At 42.1% G+C, this 21,515-nt stretch overlaps 1 protein-coding gene across 2 annotated transcripts in view; it reads right to left on the reverse strand.

Moving 5' to 3' along the window:
- Positions 1-716: 716 nt before the first annotated feature.
- Positions 717-21,515, reverse strand: part of LOC138950163 (carnosine N-methyltransferase-like) — a 42,017-nt gene continuing 21,218 nt past the window's right edge. The window contains exons 6-8 of one of the 2 annotated variants that reach the window (XM_070321903.1): positions 14,242-14,355; positions 10,697-10,800; positions 717-2,645 (exon numbers count right to left, since the gene is read on the reverse strand). In XM_070321903.1, coding sequence (XP_070178004.1) covers positions 2,529-2,645; positions 10,697-10,800; positions 14,242-14,355 — 335 coding nt within the window. In that variant the 3' untranslated portion in view covers positions 717-2,528. The remainder of the gene's footprint in view (positions 2,646-10,696; positions 10,801-14,241; positions 14,356-21,515) is intronic. The other variant, XM_070321904.1, reaches the window with a different exon arrangement.

The following is a 21,515-nucleotide window of genomic DNA, read 5'->3' on the forward strand; positions in this document are numbered from 1 at the left end:
TTGTAAAATTGTGAGTTTTATTCAAAACAAATTTAATTGGTGTTTTAAACTCAATAATGGAGCATGCTGTGATGAGTAGAAGAATGTGTGCTTACGAGCAGAAAAAGCCCATCAAAGTCAAGAATCGTGTTTTTCTTTTTCTATTTTCACCTTGTAGCTTCATACAGACACTAAGCAACAGTGTAGTTCCACTTCCAGTGCAATATCTTGTACTTTAATTTTGACCATCTGTGTAACACTTTATTGACCCATGATCTGAGCTGTTCACATGAACAAACTGTTTATGCTTGAATGTGTTGACTGAAAATGATTCACACACACACACACACACACACACACACACACACACACATTATTTGCCCAACAAATTTAAGACACTCCATTCAAAAATTATCACACACACACACACATTTGCCCAAAAAATTCAGACACTCCATTCAAAAATTATCACACACACACAGTGCATGATGGCGGCCTATACCCCAGACGGGGTCACAGGCGTAGGTGAGGTGAGGAGGTGAAATCGTGCATGAATGAACCTGATGGATGCTTGAATGACTGTTGACTGAAAATAATTCACACACACACACAAACACACACACACACACACATTTTTGGCAAAACATATTCAAACACTCACTTGAACTTTCACACACATTCTCCCCTTAACCTGGTATGCCTGCACACAAGCTCCCCAACCCTAAAGACGAGTGCAGTTTGAGTTACATACACGGCGACTTTATTCCAAGTCACAGCTTTCTTTACACACCAAATTAAGACGGCCGATTCACACGACAATTAACTTCAACATTTCGCACACACGACTGTTAATGTTAACAACATCAACACCTTCTCTTACACCTTTGGCCAAATAAAAATATATATTGGTTTAGGGTAACCCGACTAACCCTACTAAAACTTTTTTTCATATTTAAAAAAAACAAAAACACGTTTGGCACATTCTGCGAACCATACCGAGACTAAGGGAAGTAACCTCCGTTAAAATCGACTAAATTTAAGAGAAACAAGTCGCGTAAGGTGAAAATACAATATTTAGTCAAGTAGCTGTCGAACTCACAGAATGAAACTGAACGCAATGCCATTTTTCAGCAAGACCGTATACTCGTAGCATCGTCAGTCCACCGCTCATGGCAAAGGCAGTGAAATTGACAAGAAGAGCGGGGTAGTAGTTGCGCTAAGAAGGATAGCACGCGTTTCTGTACCTCTCTTTGTTTTAACTTTCTGAGCGTGTTTTTAATCCAAACATATCATATCTATATGTTTTTGGAATCAGGAACCGACAAGGAATAAGATGAAAGTGTTTTTAAATTGATTTCGACAATTTAATTTTGATAATAATTTTTATATATTTAATTTTCAGAGCTTGTTTTTAATCCGAATATAACATATTTATATGTTTTTGGAATCAGCAAATGATGGAGAATAAGATAAAAACGTAAATTTGGATCGTTTTATAAATTTTTATTTTTTTTTACAATTTTCAGATTTTTAATGACCAAAGTCATTAATTAATTTTTAAGCCACCAAGCTCAAATGCAATACCGAAGTCCGGGCTTCGTCGAAGATTACTTGACCAAAATTTCAACCAATTTGGTTGAAAAATGAGGGCGTGACAGTGCCGCCTCAACTTTCACGAAAAGCCGGATATGACGTCATCAAAGACATTTATCAAAAAAATGAAAAAAACGTTCGGGGATTTCATACCCAGGAACTCTCATGTCAAATTTCATAAAGATCGGTCCAGTAGTTTAGTCTGAATCGCTCTACACACACACACACACACACACACACACACACACGCCCAGACACACATACACCACGACCCTCGTTTCGATTCCCCCTCGATGTTAAAATATTTAGTCAAAACTTGACTAAATATAAAAAGCCAACCTACTCAACCTCTACTTGCCGGTCACGTGACCCTAAACCAGCATATAGACGCTATTTTTATTTGGCCTTAAAGTAAATAAAAACAGAAATATGTGCACCCTCAGCACATTTTGTACACACATTTTATAAACTGAAATTAACAAAAGACTTAAAATTAATTTACCAACAGAATATGCATCCCCTCCGAACATTAGGTATGACTGCCAAATATAAATATAATAATGAAATTCTGCTTCGTAATCCCCTAGAGCATACCAAGAAAGATAAAAATATAACAATAATTAGAAGTGTGACAATCCTATCTGCTGAAATATCATATCCCCCCTGTACTCCACTTTTGTCTGTATTTGACTGTTTTTGTCGTGTAAAACAAAAACCAGCGACCCAAAATACAAAAAGTGACTACTATTTGTCATTTCTTTTTCTTCTTCTTCCTCTTCCTCCTCCTCCTCCTCCTCCTCCTTCTGCTTCTCCTTCTCCTTCTTCTTCTTGTCGATCACCAATTTTTTTTTCTTCATTTTTTTCTTCTCATAATATAACATTCAAACAAATTAAAACATTGAAATAACAAAAAAACCCATAGTTCAATGTTCATCACTTGTTAAAGCCGAGCGTGGTCAAGAGACGGGGGCGTCCAGAGGTTTTCTTGCCACGAAGAACACGCAGCGGTACTGGTAGTGCAGCATGGACAGGGGGTTCTGTGTGTAGCTACATCGCACGTTGTCTCTCTCCTCCTGCACAACACAACACACACACCACATTAACACAACACACACTCCACATTAACACAACACACACTGCACATTAACACAACACACTCCACATTAACATAACACACTCCACATTAACACAACACACACACACCACATTAACATAACACTCCACATTAACACAACACAACACCACATTAACATAACACACACTCCACATTAACACAACACACACACCACATTAACATAACACACACTCCACATTAACACAACACACACCACATTAACACAACACACACTGCACATTAACACCACACACACTCCACATTAACACAACACACACACCACATTAACACAACACACACTGCACATTAACACAACACACACTGCACATTAACACCACACACACTCCACATTAACACAACACACACACCACATTAACACCACACACACTCCACATTAACACAACACACACACCACATTAACATAACACACTGCACATTAACACCACACACACTCCACATTAACACAACACACACTAACACAACACACACTGCACATTAACACCACACACACTCCACATTAACACAACACACACACCACATTAACACAACACACACTAACACAACACACACTGCACATTAACACAACACACACACCACATTAACACAACACACACTAACACAACACACACTGCACATTAACACAACACACACTCCCCATTAACACAACACACACTCCCCATTAACACAACACACACTGCACATTAACACACTGCACATTAACACAACACACTCCACATTAACACAACACACTCCACATTAACACAACACACTCCACATTAAATACCCACTCCTCGCTTCACTGTCTTAGATCCGGTCAGGTTTTGCCATGGGGTTAGAACATCCCTCTACTTGGTTCACTGACCACAGCAAGCAGTCAAGGTGTTGAGTTGTACTTGGTTCACTGACCACAGCAAGCAGTCAAGGTGTTGATCTGTACTTGGTTTACTGACCACAGCAAGCAGTCAAGGTGTTGAGTTGTACTTGGTTCACTGACCACAGCAAGCAGTCAAGGTGTTGATCTGTACTTGGTTCACTGACCACAGCAAGCAGTCAAGGTGTTGAGTTGTACTTGGTTCACTGACCACAGCAAGCAGTCAAGGTGTTGATCTGTACTTGGTTTACTGACCACAGCAAGCAGTCAAGGTGTTGAGTTGTACTTGGTTCACTGACCACAGCCAGCAGTCAAGGTGTTGATCTGTACTTGGTTCACTGACCACAGCCAGCAGTCAAGGTGTTGATCTGTACTTGGTTTACTGACCACAGCAAGCAGTCAAGGTGTTGAGTTGTACTTGGTTCACTGACCACAGCAAGCAGTCAAGGTGTTGATCTGTACTTGGTTCACTGACCACAGCAAGCAGTCAAGGTGTTGAGTTGTACTTGGTTTACTGACCACAGCAAGCAGTCAAGGTGTTGATCTGTACTTGGTTCACTGACCACAGCCAGCAGTCAAGGTGTTGAGTTGTACTTGGTTCACTGACCACAGCAAGCAGTCAAGGTGTTGAGTTGTACTTGGTTCACTGACCACAGCAAGCAGTCAAGGTGTTGAGTTGTACTTGGTTCACTGACCACAGCCAGCAGTCAAGGTGTTGAGTTGTACTTGGTTTACTGACCACAGCAAGCAGTCAAGGTGTTGATCTGTACTTGGTTTACTGACCACAGCCAGCAGTCAAGGTATTGAGTTGTACTTGGTTCACTGACCACAGCCAGCAGTCAAGGTGTTGAGTTGTACTTGGTTCACTGACCACAGCCAGCAGTCAAGGTGTTGATCTGTACTTGGTTCACTGACCACAGCAAGCAGTCAAGGTGTTGAGTTGTACTTGGTTCACTGACCACAGCAAGCAGTCAAGGTGTTGAGTTGTACTTGGTTCACTGACCACAGCAAGCAGTCAAGGTGTTGATTTGTACTTGGTTCACTGACCACAGCAAGCAGTCAAGGTGTTGAGTTGTACTTGGTTCACTGACCACAGCAAGCAGTCAAGGTGTTGAGTTGTACTTGGTTCACTGACCACAGCAAGCAGTCAAGGTGTTGAGTTGTACTTGGTTCACTGACCACAGCAAGCAGTCAAGGTGTTGAGTTGTACTTGGTTTACTGACCACAGCAAGCAGTCAAGGTGTTGATCTGTACTTGGTTCACTGACCACAGCAAGCAGTCAAGGTGTTGAGTTGTACTTGGTTCACTGACCACAGCAAGCAGTCAAGGTGTTGAGTTGTACTTGGTTTACTGACCACAGCAAGCAGTCAAGGTGTTGAGTTGTACTTGGTTTACTGACCACAGCAAGCAGTCAAGGTGTTGATCTGTACTTGGTTCACTGACCACAGCAAGCAGTCAAGGTGTTGAGTTGTACTTGGTTTACTGACCACAGCAAGCAGTCAAGGTGTTGATCTGTACTTGGTTCACTGACCACAGCCAGCAGTCAAGGTGTTGATCTGTACTTGGTTCACTGACCACAGCCAGCAGTCAAGGTGTTGATCTGTACTTGGTTCACTGACCACAGCCAGCAGTCAAGGTGTTGATCTGTACTTGGTTCACTGACCACAGCAAGCAGTCAAGGTGTTGATCTGTACTTGGTTCACTGACCACAGCCAGCAGTCAAGGTGTTGAGTTGTACTTGGTTTACTGACCACAGCAAGCAGTCAAGGTGTTGATCTGTACTTGGTTTACTGACCACAGCAAGCAGTCAAGGTGTTGATCTGTACTTGGTTCACTGACCACAGCAAGCAGTCAAGGTGTTGATCTGTACTTGGTTCACTGACCACAGCAAGCAGTCAAGGTGTTGATTTGTACTTGGTTCACTGACCACAGCAAGCAGTCAAGGTGTTGATCTGTACTTGGTTCACTGACCACAGCAAGCAGTCAAGGTGTTGAGTTGTACTTGGTTCACTGACCACAGCAAGCAGTCAAGGTGTTGAGTTGTACTTGGTTCACTGACCACAGCAAGCAGTCAAGGTGTTGAGTTGTACTTGGTTCACTGACCACAGCCAGCAGTCAAGGTGTTGAGTTGTACTTGGTTTACTGACCACAGCAAGCAGTCAAGGTGTTGATCTGTACTTGGTTCACTGACCACAGCCAGCAGTCAAGGTGTTGAGTTGTACTTGGTTCACTGACCACAGCAAGCAGTCAAGGTGTTGATTTGTACTTGGTTCACTGACCACAGCAAGCAGTCAAGGTGTTGAGTTGTACTTGGTTCACTGACCACAGCAAGCAGTCAAGGTGTTGATCTGTACTTGGTTCACTGACCACAGCAAGCAGTCAAGGTGTTGAGTTGTACTTGGTTCACTGACCACAGCAAGCAGTCAAGGTGTTGAGTTGTACTTGGTTCACTGACCACAGCAAGCAGTCAAGGTGTTGAGTTGTACTTGGTTCACTGACCACAGCAAGCAGTCAAGGTGTTGAGTTGTACTTGGTTCACTGACCACAGCAAGCAGTCAAGGTGTTGAGTTGTACTTGGTTCACTGACCACAGCAAGCAGTCAAGGTGTTGAGTTGTACTTGGTTCACTGACCACAGCAAGCAGTCAAGGTGTTGAGTTGTACTTGGTTTACTGACCACAGCAAGCAGTCAAGGTGTTGATCTGTACTTGGTTCACTGACCACAGCAAGCAGTCAAGGTGTTGAGTTGTACTTGGTTCACTGACCACAGCAAGCAGTCAAGGTGTTGAGTTGTACTTGGTTTACTGACCACAGCAAGCAGTCAAGGTGTTGAGTTGTACTTGGTTTACTGACCACAGCAAGCAGTCAAGGTGTTGATCTGTACTTGGTTCACTGACCACAGCAAGCAGTCAAGGTGTTGAGTTGTACTTGGTTTACTGACCACAGCAAGCAGTCAAGGTGTTGATCTGTACTTGGTTCACTGACCACAGCCAGCAGTCAAGGTGTTGATCTGTACTTGGTTCACTGACCACAGCCAGCAGTCAAGGTGTTGATCTGTACTTGGTTCACTGACCACAGCCAGCAGTCAAGGTGTTGATCTGTACTTGGTTCACTGACCACAGCAAGCAGTCAAGGTGTTGATCTGTACTTGGTTCACTGACCACAGCCAGCAGTCAAGGTGTTGAGTTGTACTTGGTTTACTGACCACAGCAAGCAGTCAAGGTGTTGATCTGTACTTGGTTTACTGACCACAGCAAGCAGTCAAGGTGTTGATCTGTACTTGGTTCACTGACCACAGCAAGCAGTCAAGGTGTTGATCTGTACTTGGTTTACTGACCACAGCAAGCAGTCAAGGTGTTGAGTTGTACTTGGTTCACTGACCACAGCAAGCAGTCAAGGTGTTGATCTGTACTTGGTTCACTGACCACAGCAAGCAGTCAAGGTGTTGAGTTGTACTTGGTTCACTGACCACAGCAAGCAGTCAAGGTGTTGAGTTGTACTTGGTTCACTGACCACAGCAAGCAGTCAAGGTGTTGAGTTGTACTTGGTTCACTGACCACAGCCAGCAGTCAAGGTGTTGATCTGTACTTGGTTCACTGACCACAGCAAGCTGTCAAGGTGTTGATCTGTACTTGGTTCACTGACCACAGCAAGCAGTCAAGGTGTTGAGTTGTACTTGGTTCACTGACCACAGCAAGCAGTCAAGGTGTTGAGTTGTACTTGGTTCACTAACCACAGCAAGCAGTCAAGGTGTTGAGTTGTACTTGGTTCACTGACCACAGCCAGCAGTCAAGGTGTTGAGTTGTACTTGGTTCACTGACCACAGCAAGCAGTCAAGGTGTTGATCTGTACTTGGTTCACTGACCACAGCCAGCAGTCAAGGTGTTGATCTGTACTTGGTTTACTGACCACAGCCAGCAGTCAAGGTATTGAGTTGTACTTGGTTCACTGACCACAGCCAGCAGTCAAGGTGTTGAGTTGTACTTGGTTCACTGACCACAGCCAGCAGTCAAGGTGTTGAGTTGTACTTGGTTCACTGACCACAGCAAGCAGTCAAGGTGTTGAGTTGTACTTGGTTCACTGACCACAGCAAGCAGTCAAGGTGTTGATCTGTACTTGGTTCACTGACCACAGCCAGCAGTCAAGGTGTTGAGTTGTACTTGGTTCACTGACCACAGCAAGCAGTCAAGGTGTTGAGTTGTACTTGGTTCACTGACCACAGCCAGCAGTCAAGGTGTTGAGTTGTACTTGGTTCACTGACCACAGCAAGCAGTCAAGGTGTTGAGTTGTACTTGGTTCACTGACCACAGCAAGCAGTCAAGGTGTTGAGTTGTACTTGGTTCACTGACCACAGCCAGCAGTCAAGGTGTTGAGTTGTACTTGGTTCACTGACCACAGCAAGCTGTCAAGGTGTTGATCTGTACTTGGTTTACTGACCACAGCCAGCAGTCAAGGTGTTGAGTTGTACTTGGTTCACTGACCACAGCCAGCAGTCAAGGTGTTGAGTTGTACTTGGTTCACTGACCACAGCCAGCAGTCAAGGTGTTGAGTTGTACTTGGTTCACTGACCACAGCAAGCTGTCAAGGTGTTGATCTGTACTTGGTTCACTGACCACAGCCAGCAGTCAAGGTGTTGAGTTGTACTTGGTTCACTGACCACAGCCAGCAGTCAAGGTGTTGAGTTGTACTTGGTTCACTGACCACAGCAAGCTGTCAAGGTGTTGATCTGTACTTGGTTCACTGACCACAGCCAGCAGTCAAGGGGTTGAGTTGTACTTGGTTCACTGACCACAGCCAGCAGTCAAGGTGTTGAGTTGTACTTGGTTCACTGACCACAGCAAGCAGTCAAGGTGTTGATCTGTACTTGGTTCACTGACCACAGCAAGCAGTCAAGGTGTTGAGTTGTACTTGGTTCACTGACCACAGCCAGCAGTCAAGGTGTTGAGTTGTACTTGGTTCACTGACCACAGCAAGCAGTCAAGGTGTTGAGTTGTACTTGGTTCACTGACCACAGCAAGCAGTCAAGGTGTTGAGTTGTACTTGGTTCACTGACCACAGCCAGCAGTCAAGGTGTTGAGTTGTACTTGGTTCACTGACCACAGCAAGCTGTCAAGGTGTTGATCTGTACTTGGTTCACTGACCACAGCCAGCAGTCAAGGTGTTGAGTTGTACTTGGTTCACTGACCACAGCCAGCAGTCAAGGTGTTGAGTTGTACTTGGTTCACTGACCACAGCCAGCAGTCAAGGTGTTGAGTTGTACTTGGTTCACTGACCACAGCAAGCTGTCAAGGTGTTGATCTGTACTTGGTTCACTGACCACAGCCAGCAGTCAAGGTGTTGAGTTGTACTTGGTTCACTGACCACAGCCAGCAGTCAAGGTGTTGAGTTGTACTTGGTTCACTGACCACAGCAAGCTGTCAAGGTGTTGATCTGTACTTGGTTCACTGACCACAGCCAGCAGTCAAGGTGTTGAGTTGTACTTGGTTCACTGACCACAGCAAGCTGTCAAGGTGTTGATCTGTACTTGGTTCACTGACCACAGCCAGCAGTCAAGGTGTTGAGTTGTACTTGGTTCACTGACCACAGCAAGCTGTCAAGGTGTTGATCTGTACTTGGTTCACTGACCACAGCCAGCAGTCAAGGTGTTGAGTTGTACTTGGTTCACTGACCACAGCCAGCAGTCAAGGTGTTGAGTTGTACTTGGTTCACTGACCACAGCCAGCAGTCAAGGTGTTGAGTTGTACTTGGTTCACTGACCACAGCCAGCAGTCAAGGTGTTGATCTGTACTTGGTTTACTGACCACAGCAAGCAGTCAAGGTGTTGAGTTGTACTTGGTTCACTGACCACAGCAAGCAGTCAAGGTGTTGAGTTGTACTTGGTTCACTGACCACAGCAAGCTGTCAAGGTGTTGATCTGTACTTGGTTCACTGACCACAGCAAGCAGTCAAGGTGTTGAGTTGTACTTGGTTCACTGACCACAGCAAGCAGTCAAGGTGTTGATCTGTACTTGGTTCACTGACCACAGCAAGCAGTCAAGGTGTTGAGTTGTACTTGGTTCACTGACCACAGCCAGCAGTCAAGGTGTTGATCTGTACTTGGTTCACTGACCACAGCAAGCAGTCAAGGTGTTGAGTTGTGGTATGTGACCAAGTAGAGGGATGTTCTTATAGCATGTAACAGCCTGACCAAATCTGAGACAGTCAGACGGCCTGTTATCAGGAGAAGATGTGGGCCTTTAGTTTAATACAACAATTCTCCACCATAACAAAGTACATTATCTCAATCGTCAAATTGTTTACTACTACACTGGTACCCATAATGTGAGCCAGCTGGAAAAGAAAAGTTGTGAAGTAAGAACCCCTGTTGCTGTCCACTCATCTAACATTGTTACCTCTCACCACAGGACACCTGGAATGTAAGGACACTTGGTTAGTCTCAAGGCTGTCCTCTCATAGCAGGTTCCCATATCATCTGTCACAGGCACACTCCTTCCCATCAAAACCTTTTGCTCGTCATCTCAGATGTGACCAGGCCTTAACGAGGCTCAGACCATCTCAGATGTGACCAGGCCTTAACGAGGCTCAGACCATCTCAGATGTGACCAGGCCTTAACAAGGCTCAGACCATCTCAGATGTGACCAGGCCTTAACGAGGCTCAGACCATCTCAGATGTGACCAGGCCTTAACGAGGCTCAGACCATCTCAGATGTGACCAGGCCTTAACGAGGCTCAGACCATCCCTCCACTTGCTCACACACCAACAATCCACATTCTGTTTCCTGTGCAGAGCGAGATTTATTTTTTTAAATGAATTTTGAAGATTGACACTGGGGAACCCCTTGATTTTTCCAGATTTGCTGTTCATAACATCTGTAAATGTACCCCACATTAAGACTCCCTCCTGTTTAAGACTTGATTTTTTCAGGTTTTGGAGGTCTTCAAAGGGGGTTGCACTGCAGCAATTTAAAACAAATTAATTCATACACAAAATCTCACTGCACAGAAATCCTCCAGGCTGTTGAGTTAGGTATGTGACCAAGTGGAGGGCTGGTCCTATCCCATGTAAAGCCAGATCAGAGACTGTGATCTGAATGGTCTACACGGCAAGGACTTAATGCCTTTCATTCCAACAAAGCTCACCTCAATATCAAAGCCGACTTTCTTGATGACGCTGCGTAGATCCTCGTAGCTGATTTCTATGGAGCTCTCCCCTGGCACGTCAGAATAGTGGTACAGCAAGGGGCCTGAAACAACACATGTTCGTGTTAGACTGGCAGCTTTCTATTTCCTGATCAGAATACAGTAGTACCTGCCATATCCGGTCACCCACTAGTCATTGCAAAGGTGACCGCAAATATCAGGTGGCCGTTCATTACAGGCCCCCTCCTCCTCCCAAAAAAAACCCAAAAACACGATCAAGTTTTCATGAAGAAAAGAAAGCGATCATCCACGAGCCGCCGATTCATTGTCTCTGTTAGTTTTGCTTTCGTTTGTACATCTTAATTATTTGCGTGTTTAACTCGATCGTCCTGGCTAAGCTATTGTTTCGTATGTTTCTATGTGTGTTGTTTGGATTATTATATATGTATTTGAGTGTCAGATAAACAAGTGTTTCAAACTCACATCAGCTGTGATCGATCCGGAAGTGACTGCCGTAAATGTACATGTATGCGCATGTCTGTATTTACAGTTTGCGCATGCGTAAGTATTCATGTCGTCTGCTCGTGCTGTGCCGTCTGTGCACACAACACACACACACACCACTGGCGCTCGCCCGCGAAAGTGACAAGTGGCCGTTAAGTGGCCACTCCTGTCGAGTAAGAGGGGCACCTTAGGGCAAAAATCAGTGACCGTTGACCGCGTCAGACAGGTTAACGGCCATTAAGAGTCAATTATAGAAGGAAAACTCATTAGTCATGGGAAAGCTGGCCACTCCGGGCAGGTTCATGCCCACGAAAGGGCCGGAAATGGAAGGGACTACTGTAGTGGTACAGCAAGGGGCCTGAAACAACACATGTTGGTGTTAGACTCGCAGCTTTCTGTTTCCTGATTTTCTATCGCTTACTTTCATTCCTGGACTGATAGAACAACAAAATGTAATAAAGAAATGAATTATTAAAAAACCCATAGAATATTCAATCATTTGAATTCAAAGGGATACTACTGGCCATAACAACTAATCTAACAACTAATTACTTGGGATGAAAGTTGTTGTCATTTCAATGCTTGTTATTCTCCCAGGTGCCTAGAGATCGGTGCACCCCTAGAGATTGGTCCCGAATAACTATCACTTGCTCTTGTTGCAGGGCTGGATCAAGGGCCATTTTCCCAGGTTCCATAACCCTCTCCACCCCCCCCCCCCTCCCCTTACCCAGAAAATGTACCTTTTTCTTCAGGAGAGACACAAAAATAACCCTTTCAAATGCTAAACTTTAACAGCATCTGGGGGGAAAGCCCCTCCTCCCTTTACCCCCCCCCCCACACACACACACACACACACCACACACAACCCCACCAGCCCCTGCACCACTGCCAGGTACTGGACGCACCTCCCCCCACACACACCACACACAACCCCACCAGCCCCTGTACCACTGCCAGGTACTGGACATGTAGGCTTTATTTAGAGTGCTTATATCTCCTAGCTTATCACTAAGACGTCTCCAAACCCAGTGTAAAGCCATGTGATGGTTATATCTCCTAGCTTATCACTAAGACGTCTCCAACCCAGTGTAAAGCCGTGTGATGGTTATATCTCCTAGCTTATCACTAAGACGTCTCCAAACCCAGTGTAAAGCCGTGTGATGGTTATATCTCCTAGCTTATCACTAAGACGTCTCCAAACCCAGTGTAAAGCCGTGTGATGGTTATATCTCCCAGCTTATCACTAAGACGTCTCCAAACCCAGTGTAAAGCCGTGTGATGGTTATATCTCCTAGCTTATCACTAAGACGTCTCCAACCCAGTGTAAAGCCGTGTGATGGTTATATCTCCTAGCTTATCACTAAGACGTCTCCAACCCAGTGTAAAGCCGTGTGATGGTTATATCTCCTAGCTTATCACTAAGACGTCTCCAAACCCAGTGTAAAGCCGTGTGATGGTTATATCTCCTAGCTTATCACTAAGACGTCTCCAAACCCAGTGTAAAGCCGTGTGATGGTTATATCTCCTAGCTTATCACTAAGACGTCTCCAAACCCAGTGTAAAGCCGTGTGATGGTTATATCTCCTAGCTTATCACTAAGACGTCTCCAAACCCAGTGTAAAGCCGTGTGATGGTTATATCTCCTAGCTTATCACTAAGACGTCTCCAAACCCAGTGTAAAGCCGTGTGATGGTTATATCTCCTAGCTTATCACTAAGACGTCTCCAAACCCAGTGTACAGCCGTGTGATGGTTATATCTCCTAGCTTATCACTAAGACGTCTCCAACCCAGTGTAAAGCCGTGTGATGGTTATATCTCCTAGCTTATCACTAAGACGTCTCCAACCCAGTGTAAAGCCGTGTGATGGTTATATCTCCTAGCTTATCACTAAGACGTCTCCAAACCCAGTGTAAAGCCGTGTGATGGTTATATCTCCTAGCTTATCACTAAGACGTCTCCAAACCCAGTGTAAAGCCGTGTGATGGTTATATCTCCTAGCTTATCACTAAGACGTCTCCAACCCAGTGTAAAGCCGTGTGATGGTTATATCTCCTAGCTTATCACTAAGACGTCTCCAACCCAGTGTACAGCCGTGTGATGGTTATATCTCCTAGCTTATCACTAAGACGTCTCCAGCCCAGTGTACAGCCGTGTGATGGTTATATCTCCTAGCTTATCACTAAGACGTCTCCAACCCAGTGTACAGCCGTGTGATGGTTATATCTCCTAGCTTATCACTAAGACGTCTCCAAACCCAGTGTAAAGCCGTGTGATGGTTATATCTCCTAGCTTATCACTAAGACGTCTCCAACCCAGTGTAAAGCCGTGTGATGGTTATATCTCCTAGCTTATCACTAAGACGTCTCCAAACCCAGTGTAAAGCCGTGTGATGGTTATATCTCCTAGCTTATCACTAAGACGTCTCCAACCCAGTGTAAAGCCGTGTGATGGTTATATCTCCTAGCTTATCACTAAGACGTCTCCAAACCCAGTGTAAAGCCGTGTGATGGTTATATCTCCTAGCTTATCACTAAGACGTCTCCAACCCAGTGTAAAGCCGTGTGATGGTTATATCTCCTAGCTTATCACTAAGACGTCTCCAACCCAGTGTAAAGCCGTGTGATGGTTATATCTCCTAGCTTATCACTAAGACGTCTCCAAACCCAGTGTAAAGCCGTGTGATGGTTATATCTCCTAGCTTATCACTAAGACGTCTCCAACCCAGTGTAAAGCCGTGTGATGGTTATATCTCCTAGCTTATCACTAAGACGTCTCCAAACCCAGTGTAAAGCCGTGTGATGGTTATATCTCCTAGCTTATCACTAAGACGTCTCCAACCCAGTGTAAAGCCGTGTGATGGTTATATCTCCTAGCTTATCACTAAGACGTCTCCAAACCCAGTGTAAAGCCGTGTGATGGTTATATCTCCTAGCTTATCACTAAGACGTCTCCAACCCAGTGTAAAGCCGTGTGATGGTTATATCTCCTAGCTTATCACTAAGACGTCTCCAAACCCAGTGTAAAGCCATGTGATGGTTACCTAGATTGATCCAGTATCCGCCAGGTTTGAGGATCTTCCACACGGCCTCTACGTAGGACACCACGCTGTGAGCCGTGTCCAGGAAAAACACCATGGCAACGCAGTCCCACACACCTGTCACAGGTAACACACAGGTAATGTATCTACACGGGACACCACGCTGTGAGCCGTGTCCAGGAAGAACACCATGGTATCTATGGCATCAATAAGAATACTGGCATCTAAAGACAGAAGACTATTGTTCGGCTCGAACTATAACACCACAACCAGAATACAAACACAGACCTGGGAACCCCTGTCTTGCACTTTGAGTACTCTCAAGCAAACTTCGTGTATTTTCAGAAAAATGAGCGTACTCCATGCTTCACACGCGTCTATCGCACTGTAAATACAAATACAGGATCGGCTTCGGGATGCGCTTGTGAAGAAAAGTATTCTAGGAATGTTTCTAATCATCTTTTGTTCCCATCGACCGTACTGATCGTATTCTGGACAATCATGCGTACAAAATACGGCAAAATCGTATGGGTTCGAATTCCCAGGTAACATCACAGACTGGACACGACAAGATACAAAGACAAAGCAAGTCACAATGTTATTTAGCCCATTGTGATCAAACACAAAGACAAAGCAAGTCACAATGTTATTTAGCCCATTGTGATCAAACACAAAGCAAGTGACAATGTTATTTAGCCCATTGTGATCAAACACAAAGACAAAGCAAGTCACAATGTTATTTAGCCCATTGTGATCAAACACAAAGACAAAGCAAGTCACAATGTTATTTAGCCCATTGTGATCAAACACAAAGCAAGTCACAATGTTATTTAGCCCATTGTGATCAAACACAAAGACAGAGCAAGTCACAATGTTATTTAGCCCATTGTGATCAAACACAAAGCAAGTCACAATGTTATTTAGCCCATTGTGATCAAACACAAAGACAAAGCAAGTCACAATGTTATTTAGCCCATTGTGATCAAACACAAAGCAAGTCACAATGTTATTTAGCCCATTGTGATCAAACACAAAGACAAAGCAAGTCACAATGTTATTTAGCCCATTGTGATCAAACACAAAGCAAGTCACAATGTTATTTAGCCCATTGTGATCAAACACAAAGACAAAGCAAGTCACAATGTTATTTAGCCCATTGTGATCAAACACAAAGACAGAGCAAGTCACAATGTTATTTAGCCCATTGTGATCAAACACAAAGACAAAGCAAGTCACAATGTTATTTAGCCCATTGTGATCAAACACAAAGACAGAGCAAGTCACAATGTTATTTAGCCCATTGTGATCAAACACAAAGACAGAGCAAGTCACAATGTTATTTAGCCCATTGTGATCAAACACAAAGACAGAGCAAGTCACAATGTTATTTAGCCCATTGTGATCAAACACAAACACAAAGCAAGTCACAATGTTATTTAGCCCATTGTGATCAAACACAAATACAAAGCAAGTCACAATGTTATTTAGCCCATTGTGATCAAACACAAACACAAAGCAAGTCACAATGTTATTTAGCCCATTGTGATCAAACACAAACACAAAGCAAGTCACAATGTTATTTAGCCCATTGTGATCAAACACAAAGACAAAGCAAGTCACAATGTTATTTAGCCCATTGTGATCAAACACAAAGCAAGTCACAATGTTATTTAGCCCATTGTGATCAAACACAAAGACAGAGCAAGTCACAATGTTATTTAGCCCATTGTGATCAAACACAAACACAAAGCAAGTCACAATGTTATTTAGCCCAGTGTGATCAAACACAAACACAAAGCAAGTCACAATGTTATTTAGCCCATTGTGATCAAACACAAAGCAAGTCACAATGTTATTTAGCCCAGTGTGATCAAACACAAAGACAAAGCAAGTCACAATGTTATTTAGCCCATTGTGATCAAACACAAAGACAGAGCAAGTCACAATGTTATTTAGCCCATTGTGATCAAACACAAATACAAAGCAAGTCACAATGTTATTTAGCCCATTGTGATCAAACACAAAGACAAAGCAAGTCACAATGTTATTTAGCCCATTGTGATCAAACACAAAGACAGAGCAAGTCACAATGTTATTTAGCCCATTGTGATCAAACACAAAGCAAGTCACAATGTTATTTAGCCCATTGTGATCAAACACAGAGACAAAGCAAGTCACAATGTTATTTAGCCCATTGTGATCAAACACAAAGACAAAGCAAGTCACAATGTTATTTAGCCCATTGTGATCAAACACAAAGCAAGTCACAATGTTATTTAGCCCATTGTGATCAAACACAGAGACAAAGCAAGTCACAATGTTATTTAGCCCATTGTGATCAAACACAGAGACAAAGCAAGTCACAATGTTATTTAGCCCATAGTGATCAAACACAAAGACAAAGCAAGTCACAATGTTATTTAGCCCATTGTGATCAAACACAAAGCAAGTCACAATGTTATTTAGCCCATTGTGATCAAACACAAAGCAAGTCACAATGTTATTTAGCCCATTGTGATCAAACACAAAGACAAAGCAAGTCACAATGTTATTTAGCCCATTGTGATCAAACACAAACACAAAGCAAGTCACAATGTTATTTAGCCCATTGTGATCAAACACAAAGACAAAGCAAGTCACAATGTTATTTAGCCCATTGTGATCAAACACAAACACAAAGCAAGTCACAATGTTATTTAGCCCATTGTGATCAAACACAAAGACAAAGCAAGTCACAATGTTATTTAGCCCATTGTGATCAAACACAAAGACAGAGCAAGTCACAATGTTATTTAGCCCATTGTGATCAAACACAGAGACAAAGCAAGTCACAATGTTATTTAGCCCATTGTGATCAAACACAAACACAAAGCAAGTCACAATGTTATTTAGCCCATTGTGATCAAACACAAACACAAAGCAAGTCACAATGTTATTTAGCCCATTGTGATCAAACACAAAGACAAAGCAAGTCACAATGTTATTCAGCCCATTGTGATCAAACACAAACACAAAGCAAGTCACAATGTTATTTAGCCCATTGTGATCAAACACAAAGACAAAGCAAGTCACAATGTTATTCAGCCCATTGTGATCAAACACAAACACAAAGCAAGTCACAATGTTATTTAGCCCATTGTGATCAAACACAAAGACAAAGCAAGTCACAATGTTATTTAGCCCATTGTGATCAAACACAAAGACAGAGCAAGTCACAATGTTATTTAGCCCATTGTGATCAAACACAAAGCAAGTCACAATATTATTTAGCCCATTGTGATCAAACACAGAGACAAAGCAAGTCACAATGTTATTTAGCCCATAGTGATCAAACACAAAGACAAAGCAAGTCACAATGTTATTTAGCCCATTGTGATCAAACACAAATACAAAGCAAGTCACAATGTTATTTAGCCCATTGTGATCAAACACAAAGCAAGTCACAATGTTATTTAGCCCATTGTGATCAAACACAAAGCAAGTCACAATGTTATTTAGCCCATTGTGATCAAACACAGAGACAAAGCAAGTCACAATGTTATTTAGCCCATTGTGATCAAACACAAAGACAAAGCAAGTCACAATGTTATTTAGCCCATTGTGATCAAACACAAACACAAAGCAAGTCACAATGTTATTTAGCCCATTGTGATCAAACACAAAGACAAAGCAAGTCACAATGTTATTTAGCCCATTGTGATCAAACACAAAGCAAGTCACAATGTTATTTAGCCCATTGTGATCAAACACAAACACAAAGCAAGTCACAATGTTATTTAGCCCATTGTGATCAAACACAAACACAAAGCAAGTCACAATGTTATTTAGCCCATTGTGATCAAACACAAAGACACAGCAAGTCACAATGTTATTTAGCCCATTGTGATCAAACACAAAGACAGAGCAAGTCACAATGTTATTTAGCCCATTGTGATCAAACACAAAGCAAGTCACAATGTTATTTAGCCCATTGTGATCAAACACAGAGACAAAGCAAGTCACAATGTTATTTAGCCCATAGTGATCAAACACAAAGACAAAGCAAGTCACAATGTTATTTAGCCCATTGTGATCAAACACAAAGACAGAGCAAGTCACAATGTTATTTAGCCCATTGTGATCAAACACAAATACAAAGCAAGTCACAATGTTATTTAGCCCATTGTGATCAAACACAAATACAAAGCAAGTCACAATGTTATTTAGCCCAGTGTGATCAAACACAAAGCAAGTCACAATGTTATTTAGCCCACTGTGATCAAACACAAAGACAAAGCAAGTCACAATGTTATTTAGCCCATTGTGATCAAACACAAAGACAAAGCAAGTCACAATGTTATTCAGCCCATTGTGATCAAACACAAAGCAAGTCACAATGTTATTTAGCCCATTGTGATCAAACACAAACACAAAGCAAGTGACAATGTTATTTAGCCCATTGTGATCAAACACAAAGACAGAGCAAGTCACAATGTTATTTAGCCCATTGTGATCAAACACAAAGCAAGTCACAATGTTATTTAGCCCATTGTGATCAAACACAAAGACAGAGCAAGTCACAATGTTATTTAGCCCATTGTGATCAAACACAAAGCAAGTCACAATGTTATTTAGCCCATTGTGATCAAACACAAAGACAAAGCAAGTCACAATGTTATTTAGCCCATTGTGATCAAACACAAAGCAAGTCACAATGTTATTTAGCCCATTGTGATCAAACACAAAGACAAAGCAAGTCACAATGTTATTTAGCCCATTGTGATCAAACACAAAGCAAGTCACAATGTTATTTAGCCCATTGTGATCAAACACAAAGACAAAGCAAGTCACAATGTTATTTAGCCCATTGTGATCAAACACAAAGACAGAGCAAGTCACAATGTTATTTAGCCCATTGTGATCAAACACAAAGACAAAGCAAGTCACAATGTTATTTAGCCCATTGTGATCAAACACAAATACAAAGCAAGTCACAATGTTATTTAGCCCATTGTGATCAAACACAAATACAAAGCAAGTCACAATGTTATTTAGCCCATTGTGATCAAACACAAAGACAGAGCAAGTCACAATGTTATTTAGCCCATTGTGATCAAACACAAATACAAAGCAAGTCACAATGTTATTTAGCCCATTGTGATCAAACACAAAGACAGAGCAAGTCACAATGTTATTTAGCCCATTGTGATCAAACACAAAGACAGAGCAAGTCACAATGTTATTTAGCCCATTGTGATCAAACACAAAGACAAAGCAAGTCACAATGTTATTTAGCCCATTGTGATCAAACACAAAGCAAGTCACAATGTTATTTAGCCCATTGTGATCAAACACAGAGACAAAGCAAGTCACAATGTTATTTAGCCCATTGTGATCAAACACAAAGACAAAGCAAGTCACAATGTTATTTAGCCCATTGTGATCAAACACAAAGACAGAGCAAGTCACAATGTTATTTAGCCCATTGTGATCAAACACAAAGCAAGTCACAATGTTATTTAGCCCATTGTGATCAAACACAGAGACAAAGCAAGTCACAATGTTATTTAGCCCATTGTGATCAAACACAAAGACAGAGCAAGTCACAATGTTATTTAGCCCATTGTGATCAAACACAAAGCAAGTCACAATGTTATTTAGCCCATTGTGATCAAACACAGAGACAAAGCAAGTCACAATGTTATTTAGCCCATTGTGATCAAACACAGAGACAAAGCAAGTCACAATGTTATTTAGCCCATAGTGATCAAACACAAAGACAAAGCAAGTCACAATGTTATTTAGCCCATTGTGATCAAACACAAAGACAAAGCAAGTCACAATGTTATTTAGCCCATTGTGATCAAACACAAAGACAAAGCAAGTCACAATGTTATTTAGCCCATTGTGATCAAACACAAAGCAAGTCACAATGTTATTTAGCCCATTGTGATCAAACACAAAGCAAGTCACAATGTTATTTAGCCCATTGTGATCAAACACAAAGACAAAGCAAGTCACAATGTTATTTAGCCCATTGTGATCAAACACAAACACAAAGCAAGTCACAATGTTATTTAGCCCATTGTGATCAAACACAAAGACAAAGCAAGTCACAATGTTATTTAGCCCATTGTGATCAAACACAAACACAAAGCAAGTCACAATGTTATTTAGCCCATTGTGATCAAACACAAAGACAAAGCAAGTCACAATGTTATTTAGCCCATTGTGATCAAACACAAAGACAGAGCAAGTCACAATGTTATTTAGCCCATTGTGATCAAACACAGAGACAAAGCAAGTCACAATGTTATTTAGCCCATTGTGATCAAACACAAACACAAAGCAAGTCACAATGTTATTCAGCCCATTGTGATCAAACACAAACACAAAGCAAGTCACAATGTTATTTAGCCCATTGTGATCAAACACAAAGACAAAGCAAGTCACAATGTTATTTAGCCCATTGTGATCAAACACAAAGACAAAGCAAGTCACAATGTTATTTAGCCCATTGTGATCAAACACAAACACAAAGCAAGTCACAATGTTATTTAGCCCATTGTGATCAAACACAAAGACAAAGCAAGTCACAATGTTATTTAGCCCATTGTGATCAAACACAAAGACAGAGCAAGTCACAATGTTATTTAGCCCATTGTGATCAAACACAAAGCAAGTCACAATGTTATTTAGCCCATTGTGATCAAACACAAAGACAGAGCAAGTCACAATGTTATTTAGCCCATTGTGATCAAACACAAAGCAAGTCACAATGTTATTTAGCCCATAGTGATCAAACACAAAGACAAAGCAAGTCACAATGTTATTTAGCCCATTGTGATCAAACACAAATACAAAGCAAGTCACAATGTTATTTAGCCCATTGTGATCAAACACAAAGCAAGTCACAATGTTATTTAGCCCATTGTGATCAAGCACAAAGCAAGTCACAATGTTATTTAGCCCATTGTGATCAAACACAGAGACAAAGCAAGTCACAATGTTATTTAGCCCATTGTGATCAAACACAAAGACAAAGCAAGTCACAATGTTATTTAGCCCATTGTGATCAAACACAAACACAAAGCAAGTCACAATGTTATTTAGCCCATTGTGATCAAACACAAAGACAAAGCAAGTCACAATGTTATTTAGCCCATTGTGATGAAACACAAAGCAAGTCACAATGTTATTTAGCCCATTGTGATCAAACACAAAGACAAAGCAAGTCACAATGTTATTTAGCCCATTGTGATCAAACACAAAGACAAAGCAAGTCACAATGTTATTTA

The sequence above is a fragment of the Littorina saxatilis genome, linkage group LG16, assembly GCF_037325665.1.
Source record: "Littorina saxatilis isolate snail1 linkage group LG16, US_GU_Lsax_2.0, whole genome shotgun sequence".
Classification (NCBI taxonomy): Eukaryota; Metazoa; Mollusca; class Gastropoda; order Littorinimorpha; family Littorinidae; genus Littorina; species Littorina saxatilis.